At 38.4% G+C, this 10,036-nt stretch overlaps 1 protein-coding gene across 1 annotated transcript; it reads left to right on the forward strand.

Annotated features, from left to right (window-relative positions):
- Positions 1 to 1,178: 1,178 nt before the first annotated feature.
- On the forward strand, positions 1,179 to 9,530 carry LOC148193716 (uncharacterized). The gene is made up of 7 exons (XM_088097953.1): positions 1,179 to 1,449; positions 1,661 to 1,729; positions 1,861 to 2,031; positions 2,460 to 2,630; positions 2,981 to 3,190; positions 7,987 to 8,075; positions 8,486 to 9,530. Exons 1-7 carry the CDS (start codon positions 1,362 to 1,364, stop codon positions 9,233 to 9,235), a joined length of 1,548 nt encoding a protein of 515 aa, XP_087954079.1. The 5' UTR covers positions 1,179 to 1,361; the 3' UTR covers positions 9,236 to 9,530.
- Positions 9,531 to 10,036: the final 506 nt, after the last annotated feature.

Below are 10,036 nucleotides of genomic sequence, written 5' to 3' on the forward strand. Positions count from 1 at the left end.
CAATCGGTGAAAAGTCTGGATCGAAGGTGAAACAAGGTTTTAATCGGTGGAAATCAAAAGAAATGGTGAAGATGAGGTGCAAATATGGAAGGAGATGTATATTCATGAAGAGGAATGAAACTTACGGAGGAAGAGACGTGGATCTGTGAAGATAGAAATGGAGTAGAGGCTTACTGTGATGATGATGCGTTTGAGAGGGAGAAACCCTAGCAGATGAGGTTTCTTCGAAATGGAAAATGAGAGAAATGTGGATGCAAAAGTGGGAAAATGGAAAGTGATGCGTTCGACAGAGAACGCGTGGCTGAAGAGCGCTGATGCAAGGAAGCTGGAGACGTACTGGCAGCTGACGCGTGCCAGATGTGGCAGTGGAGGATCAGCGTGGAAATGAAAGAGAAGCACCGTGAAGTTTGAAGAAATGAAAGAATGAGAGTGTGCTTGGAAGGTGGCTAGAGGGAGTCTTTGGACTCTCTAGCCTGACTTTCAAGAGAGAATTGTTTCTATTTCAGAAAACTTAATTCTCATTAATCTCAAAAGTGACAATACAATAAAGGAGCTGGGTATTTATAGTAACCCATGCTCCTTAAGAGCTAAACTATAAAAAGTAAAAATACAAAAGGAGGACTACGTCAAGTACGATTCCATCACCTCTTCCTCTCTCTTGGTTCTTATTGATGTTTTGTTTCTATTTGGGATTTGAAATTAGAGTTTTATTTGTTCTCTAATTTTGGGGGGTTTCTTTTGTAAGTTTTGATTCGCGTTTTGAAAGTTCCTTTCTTTATTTCTTTCCTGTTGATTGGTGACACAATTTTGGGGTTATGATTCGAATGAGTATTTTGAGTTTTTTTGGATTTTAGTTTATTGATGTAAATTGGATTTTTTAAGATCCTGGTTGTTATTGCGGTTTGGAGATTTCCGTGATTACGATTGTTTTCAGAATTTGGGTTTAGAATTCTTGTTTGCGTTCTCTTAAAATTTTTTTATCTCTTTGTGTTAGTATTTGTTTTTAATATATAGTAAATATATTAAATTATTCTTTTTAACTTGTAATTTAATTTAAATTTTATTTAAAAATTCATAAAATATTTTTTAAATATTTGTAGGTTGAAGATATCCGGTTAAAAAATTCTGCGAAGTTTTTTATGCAAATATCTAACCGGTAAGAAATCGGGGAATCGAGTTATGGGTAGACACTCATGGAGGGACCCAGTGACATTCCTAAACTAGTAGCAGCACTTCTTCCTTGCTACTAGTACTTTTCTTCTTCTTCTTCTATTGCTGCGGTTTCTCAAACTAACAGCACAACCTAATTCAGGTTGTTCTTTCTATTCCTAGCTTCACCTCAGTTCATTCCCAAAGTAGCTATGAAAAATCACATTCTCTTCCTGTTCCTTCTAATTGCACTTGCCCTCACTTTCTCCCACCGCTTTCAACCTCACGCTGCTCCTGCAGGTAAACAAAATTCTTCCCCCACTTCGCCCACAGCGTCAACTTGCCATAATTTTAAATGGGTTTGCTAAATTTTTTAACTTTTTGCTTAATGGTATTGAATACCTAACTGGGTGCCTTTTTAGTCGTTCTTTCTTTTTTTTCTTTTTGGTTACTTTGATCAAACAATGTTTGCTTCTTTTGTTACTTTAATTAAACAATGTTAATGAATCAGGGCCCTTGATTAAGCATCTGTCTTCAATCATCAAATGGACAAGGTCTACCTCCAAGACGCCACATTCAGGTTGGTGCTATTTCTCTACTGAGATTGAGCACTTTCAAAGGTCACATGTTTTCGGTGTAACATGCTCATTGTTAAGGTGTTTGTGTGTGTGACTATGAGTAAATGTGATTTGTTGGTTCTTTCTTTTGTAGATGGGAATGTTCTTCAATTTGAAAATGGTTACGTGGTTGAGACTGTGGTAGAAGGGAACGAGATTGGGGTCATCCCTCATAGGATCCGTGTTTCTGAGGAGGATGGTGAACTCTTTGCAGTTGATGCAATTAATAGCAACATTGTTCGGATAACTCCGCCGTTGTCCCAATGTATGGCTGTTTCTCTTCTTGAGTTTATGTAACTATTATGAGTAAATTTGATTAGTTGGGATATGGCACTTTTGGCATTCATTTCTGGATGTGTCTATTTCTATAATTATTTTCAATTGGTTCTGGATGTTGCCGGTAATAATGATAATAAAAAGATTGAAAGAAAAAAGGAACACGAGTTTGGTCACTTGCCTGGTTCAAGTTAGCAGAAAATTGATAGTTGGGGTGGGGGAGGAATCTAAGTCTTAGCTTTATATGATATATTGTCCAGGTGTTTCACTAAACAGTTTTGGTAAGTGAATGCCATATGACATGTTAAACACAATTTGGGATTGATTGTAAATTTAAATGAATTGATCTTTCTGGATTGGGCTTACTTCTAGGGATCCTAATTCCTTCGGCTATCTATTTGTGCTATCTGGCTGCAGATAGTAGAGGAAGATTGGTGGCAGGGTCATTTCAGGGATACACTGGTCATGTGGATGGAAAACCAAGTGATGCTCGTTTCAATCATCCCAAAGGCATAACCGTGGATGATAAGGGGAATGTTTATGTTGCTGATACTCAGAATCTTGCGATCAGAAAGATTGGAGATTCTGGTATGTGATAATGAGTTGTAGCTTACAATAGTTCAAGATCTGTTTATTAGTCATTACTAACATGATGTTTTGGTAACGGACGATATTAGAATGGAATTTGAACATAAAATGTGTCAATAGAAATGTTACTAGTACACTAAGATGCAATTCTGGAATTCTTTTTACTGGAACCTACTAAAACTGTTTTACATAAGAATTTCCCAGCCCAGTATCATGACATAATGATAATTCCTTCATTCAAACACTGCTACCAGTGGTGATGGGATCATAATGTACTGGGAGAATTGTCATTGAGAATGGTGAAAAAGGATATGATTACTTTGTTGTTGATCTTTGTGAGTAATTTTTAGGTGTGACGACCATTGCTGGAGGAAAATCAAATGTCGCAGGGTACAGAGATGGGCCTAGTGAGGATGCTAAGTTCTCGAATGATTTTGATGTAGTATATGTTCGACCCACCTGTTCCTTGTTGGTCATTGATAGAGGAAATGCTGCTCTTCGGCAAATCTCTCTTGACCAGGAAGACTGTGATTATCAGTCTAATTCAATTTCCAGTACAGGTTTATATTCTTACCCTGTTCTTTATTCAGACTCTGTAAATATCCATGTATCTTTTACTAGATAATCTAGTTTCCTCAATAACATATTCTTTCATCCACTGATTCTAATCCCTTAACTTTGGGGATTGATTCTGTTTGTCTTGTATACAAATATACCACTGTACAACTTATTCGTGTAAATCAATCAATAAGATACAACATATTCAAATTCAAGTTGGTGTTAAAGCTCTCTGATTCAACCTTAGTCTCTTTGTTGAATAGTGCCTCCACCATCGGCCCAGAAATATTGTAGGTTTATGTTTGATATGTATTATAGTTGAATACAATAATCTCTGCTGATACAAGATGCAAACACTGTGCTGCTTTTTCCTTTACCTTCAAGCATGCAGTGATAAGACATGAAAGTTTTGAATGCTTTATGCTTCACTGAAGAACCAAAATTTCTAGTCGCTGCAACATGTGATTTAGATGTTAAAGTTATGTTTTTGAATTTGAGTATCACCTGCGAACTGGGGAGAAAAAGGAAATCAGGATTAAAGGCATCAAATATGAGTTGAGATGAAAGAAAAGAGAAAAAACTATATGTTGGCTGCATCACTATTTGTCACTATGATGAATACTGCGAACATTATTGGCTCTACAGTTTCAGCTAAGACTGTTTACTCGCATATCTCCCATGACATATTTAGTTAAGTTGGGAATGTGGGGTTGGGGGGGGGGGGGGGGGGGGGTTAGCTTTTGTTAGGATATAGGATGATAGAATAGATGGGTTTAGAAGTTAAGGGTATGGGGTGTCGGTTGTAAAGGGGGAAGGGGGGAGCGGGTCAGAGCTGCTATAAATAGAACTCTTGTAACTCTGTAGGGGGTATCGAATATACTTTGTGTAAAGTCAGGCATTTTAGCTTGTAGAGAGGGGTTATGCCCTTAACCAGGGAGGTTATGCTCCCAACTCATTCTTGTAAAGAGGTCTCTTTTACTGTGAATAATATATAGGAAACCCATTCTTTCTTTCTGTCTCCATCATTTGATTGAGTTCTTGTTAGGTTCCAAACCCAGGAACCTAAAAAATTGGTCCAACCTGACGTTTCGAAGTGGGGGGTGAAGGATCAAGAAGTAATCAAGAAACTACAAGATCCGAATTGGGTGTGAAGCACATATGGAGGGGAGCACGAAGAGACGATTGGAGGCTCTGGAGATTATGATGGAAGGGATACAGGCGGAATCCGTCACAGTGCATTGGGACTTGCAAAAAATAATGAGGATGATGGGGGACACGGGCTTACAACAACGAAGAACAATCAGGTGGAAGTCAGATTTCCGTAAATGACAACCATCAACGGCGCGACGAGGATATTGGAGTGAGCGTGGATGACGATCATCCAGAGGGGCAGAATAAATGGTGGAAGAGGGGTGAATTACCCACTTTCAAAGGGCAGAACCCGTTAAACTGGATCAACAAGGGGGAGAAGTTTTTCGAGTTTCAAGGAGTAGCGGAGGAGGAGAAAGTGTGACTCGCATACATAAGCATGAAGGGCAGCGTGGGTTACTAGTTCAGAGCCTAGAAGGAGAAAGCCAAGAATCGTTCTTGGGATGGTTTGAAGGAAGCCTTGGTGATAAGGTTTGGAACCTACGTTGAGCGTTTGGTGACATACAAATAGAAGGGGACGATGAACGAACGAACGTGAGGAGCGGTTACCGAGCGGTACGAGGCCAAGTACTATAGTCTAGACCGATTGGGATTAGCCGAGCGGTCAGAGACCTATTGCTATAACCCATGCCGATGGGAAGTTACCGAGCGGTCAGAGGTCGATCGCCATAATCAGTGGCTAGAAAAGAGTCGAGGGACGGTTATTTTGGGGGAGGATGAAGAGGTGGAGACTGAGGAAGCTGAGACCGCAATAGACCAGAAGCAGATGGAGATGTCCGCTTTCTCGGTTGAAGGCCTCACTCAGTCAAAAATGAAGCTGAACGGTTTGGTAGGGGGCCGAACGGGTATTGTTTTGACCATTAGAGGACGAAACCGAACGATGTTGCCCATTATAGGACGAAATCGAACGGTATTGCCCATTATAGGACGAAACCGAACGGTGTTGACCAATATAGGACGGAACCGAACGATATTGACTAGGGTGTTCAATCAAGGAGGGAAGAAGGTATTTAGCAAGGGGGATCCAACACTAGCTAGAAGGTGGGGGGAGCCAGAAGCTTTGTTAAAAATAAAGGAAGTAGAACCGTGGACCTTGGTGTGGGATTTGGGCTGATAGGAAGGAAAGAGGAAGAATGGAAGATAGTGGAGGAGGAATTGCCACTACCTAAGCCTCCCGACCTGAATTGGTGGCAGTAGCCAGTGGATTCTCTTCAGATGATAACAAGATGATGAAGAGGAGCCAAGAGACCAAATTTTACGGTTCCAACCTTGAGGATAAGGTTGTTTTGCAGCAGGGTGTAATGTTAGGATATAGGATGATAGAATAGATGGGTTTAGAAGTTAAGGGTATGGGGTGTCGGTTGTAAAGGGGGGAGCGGGTCAGAGCTCCTATAAATAGAGCTCCTGTAACTTTGTAGGGGGTATCGAATGTACTTTGTGTAAAGTCAGGCGTTTTAGCTTGTAGAGAGGGGTTATGCCCTCAGCCAGGGAGGTTATTGTTAACCCTCGGCAAGTGTAACCGAATCGTATCAAGTAATAATAAATGGTAAGACCAAATATCGTTTCCCAAAGGACTCACGACCTAAACAGTTATATGATTTATTGATTAAATTAGACTTGTGAACAAAGTTTTGTAGATTTAAATGCAAATACTAAAAAGTAAATATGAATGCTTGTATTGATCAATTGAACAAAAGAAGCAAAACGTGATTGAAATATATGATGATGATGTTGTTGGGGGTTTTCAATTCATCCTATCCACTCTCATGTATTCAAGAATTCATCTTCTTCATTAATTTTAATGTCACTTTCTAATTTACCTTAAATCCAATGTCTTGGTGAAGAAAGCCTACTCCTAATCTGATAGGATGATGAGGGTGTATGTTAGGAGAAAGAAGAGTATGTGAGTAGTTAGTTGCATTAGCTGGCCTAACTGTTTGACAGTTAGAAAAGGGGAACACTTGTTGTGTATAAATAGTTAAGGGGAATAAGGGGAGGGGGATTGGACAGTTAGTAGTTTCTAAAACAGGATTTGGTTATCCTTGTTGGGGAAGGTTAAGCTTCCTTTGTTCTTCCTATTCTTGCATTCTTTCTTGAAAGTCAATAATATCAGAGGTTATACAGACTTTCTGTACTGTTTCCGAGAGTTGTTGAGTGAGAGATAGGAATTCTTTAACAAGAAACCTATCATAATCACTAGTTTACAATGTCTTGTCTCCCTAGCAATTATTCATGCATTACATTCGCACAGAAGCTTAAAGGCAACCAGTCCTCCTATCCCTATGTTTAGGCAATATTACTATTGGGAGAGTTCCTTCATATCTAGATTTATCTATATGTGTCCATACAAATAAAATCAATGATCATGCAATTGAATGAATTAAACAAAGCATGCATAGAGTATAGAAGAAAAACCCTAACAATTAATGAAAGAAAACATATGGATTAGAGAACCAATTCAATACATGAGAGTTTCAAAGGATTACATTGACTCCCCAACAACAATGAAGGTTTAGTTCACCATAATCATGGTGAAACTAGATGAAAAATAATGAAATAATGAAAGATAGAACCTTAGAATTTGAAGAGTGGAGCTTGAGCATCCAAAATCCTCCTCCAAGGGGTGAAGAAAGTGTGATTTTGCTTTGTTCTGCCAAAAGATACTAACCCTAGATCGACTAAAACCTTATATAGACTCTTAAAGATTACAAAAAAGTGGCCCAAGGCCCATTAAAATACCGCTCAGCGGTAAGTGCATTTCTTCTATTTGACGCTCAACTGCAGTTTTGCCCCTCAGCGCCGGGACTTCAAAGTGCCGCTCAGCGGTAATTTCCGCTGAGCGGTACTTGCAGCTCTTCTTTTTTATACACTTTTTCTTCCTTTTCTGACTCCAACTTATGGCTACTTCACTTCTTCCATTCAATTCATCTTAAAACTTGCAAAAACAAGAGAAACCAAGCATAAAACCCATCAAACTCTCTTATTTCCAAAACATAAGCAAGAGCATGAGTACAAGCTAGTTTCTAAGTCATAAAGTTTGTCTTTAAGGTCAAAATTAAATATAAAAATAATGGTTTTCAACCGTTATCAGTTATGCTCCCAACTTGTAAAGAGGTCTCTTTTACTGTGAATAATACCGGAAACCCATTCTTTCTTTTTGTCTCCATCTGTTGATTGAATTCTTGTTAGGTTCCAAACCCAGGAACCTAACAACTTTGGATGCATCTCGATTTGAAATGTTAGCCTTGTCTTGTACAATTCCTTTTCAAATTTAAGGGAACATCTCCTATCCTCATGAACTAGATTTGTGAGGCAGACGCATGAAATGATGTCACTTCATGTGGCTTTAGTTCATCCAACTGATGTGTTTGTCCAGATCTGGTCTTAAATCCCTTGGCTATGGTCCATAAATGCAACGGAAAATTCCAGTCGGACAAGATTTTTTGGCAGTTCTGATTTATGGTTTATCAGAAGATTGTTCTTTAATGTGTTGGTGTTACTGGAAAATCTGAATTAGCTGTATTTAGCATGGAAGTGAAGCAATGAGAAAATCTGTAAATCTGAAAACTGATGACTTGATTGCATTCCTTTGGATACTCTATATCTCCATTTAACTTCTGATTTTAGTGTATTGTGGGTTTTCCTGCAGATATCCTTACAGTTGTTGGTGCTGTTATAGTAGGATATGCTACATGTATGCTTCAGCAGGGATTTGGATCCTCTTTCTTCTCAAAAACAGTATGTTCTCTTAATAGAATTTGTTAAACAGAAGTTTCAGAATTGTGACATTTTGCCTGTTGTAGCTGCCCAACATTTTGTCTTTTGGAACCATGTTATGCCTTGTGAGTTGCAAAAGGGAGGACTTTTCCTTTGTACCAAAAATATTTGTACAGGAAACAATTCAGACAACAAATAACATGTTGTCTCTGTTGCTTCTGGTATAACTCGTTAAAATAGAAAATAAAATGAAATCAAACTAGCATTTTTGTAATTATTTGAAAAAAGGGGAAATAAAAATTGAAAATATTTTCTCAAATCAAGGAGACCCTAAATTCTGTCTTTTTGCTTGAAAATGCTGTTCATTCTAAAAATATTTCATGTTCACCTTTGCTAATTGGCTAATTAATTACACTGCACAAATGCTGCAGAGACCGTCAGAAAGAGAGTTTAAAGGACCAGCAAGCAATGAGAAACACATGCCAATCCTGGAGAGCAGTAAAGAGGAGCCGGGATGGCCGTCTTTCGGACAGCTCATTGTTGATCTTTCTAAGCTTTCCCTTGAAGCATTAGCTGGTGCATTCACTCAATTTATACCTTCACATTTCAGACCAGGCATCTCCAAGAGAGGCTTAACACCGCTGAAAGATCGTCTTGTAATGCCTGAAGATGAAGCACAGCCTCCGTTGATCAACCGGCAAAATGCTCAAGGGCATACACCTCTTACCAAAAATCAGCTGCCATCACAGCTCCAAACTCCTCTTAGTGATAGTCGGATGGCATCACATGTTCATACTTCTCTTATCGATAATCGACTGGCACCAAATGTCCATACTCCAAGCACAGCAGAGAAATATTCAGAAATGAAGCCCCCCAAGATAAAATCAAGCAGTTTCAAGGACCCTTCTCTGTCAAGCAAGCACAGATCATCAAAACGACCCGATTATGCCGAGTTCTATGGATCTACTGAGATTCCTCCATATACCAAATCTAAGAGCCAGAAAGAAAGGCCAAGACATAGGCAACGAGAAAAGAGTGGAGAATTTGTTATGGGGGCAGTTGGAACTGAGGCTAAAGCTGTTGAAACAAGGGCTGTTGATCATAATAATCCAAAGTTTGACCATTACAGTATGAGGACTAAGTATGCTTCTGAGGAGACCTTCCGATTCAACTCCAAGTAAAAAAGTTTTGTATGATTTATTTTCACTAGTATTCTGTTCTCCATTGGACCATTATATTGAATATCTGCACCTACATCTGTTTTAAGTTTGTCTATACTTGAAGCTGTATTATAAGAAAATACTATTTGCTTAGTGAATCATGCGGGTGGGAGGATTAATTTTGACCCATTTGCTGAACAATTTGTGAAAAAATTAGCATCCCCACAAAGTTGTTCAGCTTCAAGGAGATTGCTCCCTTTTAACATTGTAGATGATCGAATTACAGTGTGTTTGGTATTTTCTGCAGTCAATTTCATACACAGGCTTAGAAAGAAATCCATCTCATTGGGAACTCAATCAACCAATTCATCTGCATTTCTATTAACAATGAGGGTTGCTGTCTTCGGATAAATGAGCTTCACTAAGAAAAGGTGTCAACATTCTGTGGCTTATGAAGTTAAATCCTAGATAAATCTTCAAAAGCATATAGAGTTGTGAAATTTTAGTTGTGTCGAATGTTAAAATAGTATAAAATTATGCAGATGATTTTAACTAAGTTACATTATTATGTTTTCAAAATATCTTATCATCTATAAATCTTATAATTTAGTCAAATATCATAAACTTTAAAAAATTAATATTGTATAAAAGTCTAAACATCTAGTTTGTAGAATACTGTTACTGAGCAATGCTAACATGAAACATCAAGCATATGAAGTTAGCAGAAAATATTAAACAAACACTTCCATGTCTGCAGTTTAATGAGAAAACGGATTGGTGACAAAGAAACAGGTAAGCTTTCCACCAAAGTAAACAAAATTG

The sequence above is a fragment of the Vigna umbellata genome, chromosome 9 (genome assembly GCF_029865625.1).
Source record: "Vigna umbellata cultivar VRB3 chromosome 9, Vumbellata_1.0, whole genome shotgun sequence".
Classification (NCBI taxonomy): Eukaryota; Viridiplantae; Streptophyta; class Magnoliopsida; order Fabales; family Fabaceae; genus Vigna; species Vigna umbellata.

Bases quoted from the DNA above. Each gene is read 5' to 3' on its own strand.
- LOC148193716 (XM_088097953.1), top strand. From the start codon at position 1,362: ATGAAAAATCACATTCTCTTCCTGTTCCTTCTAATTGCACTTGCCCTC. The intron at 1,450-1,660 runs GTAAACAAAATT...TTAATGAATCAG, and splicing joins ACCTCACGCTGCTCCTGCAG to GGCCCTTGATTAAGCATCTG. The intron at 3,191-7,986 runs GTTTATATTCTT...GTTTTCCTGCAG, and splicing joins TAATTCAATTTCCAGTACAG to ATATCCTTACAGTTGTTGGT.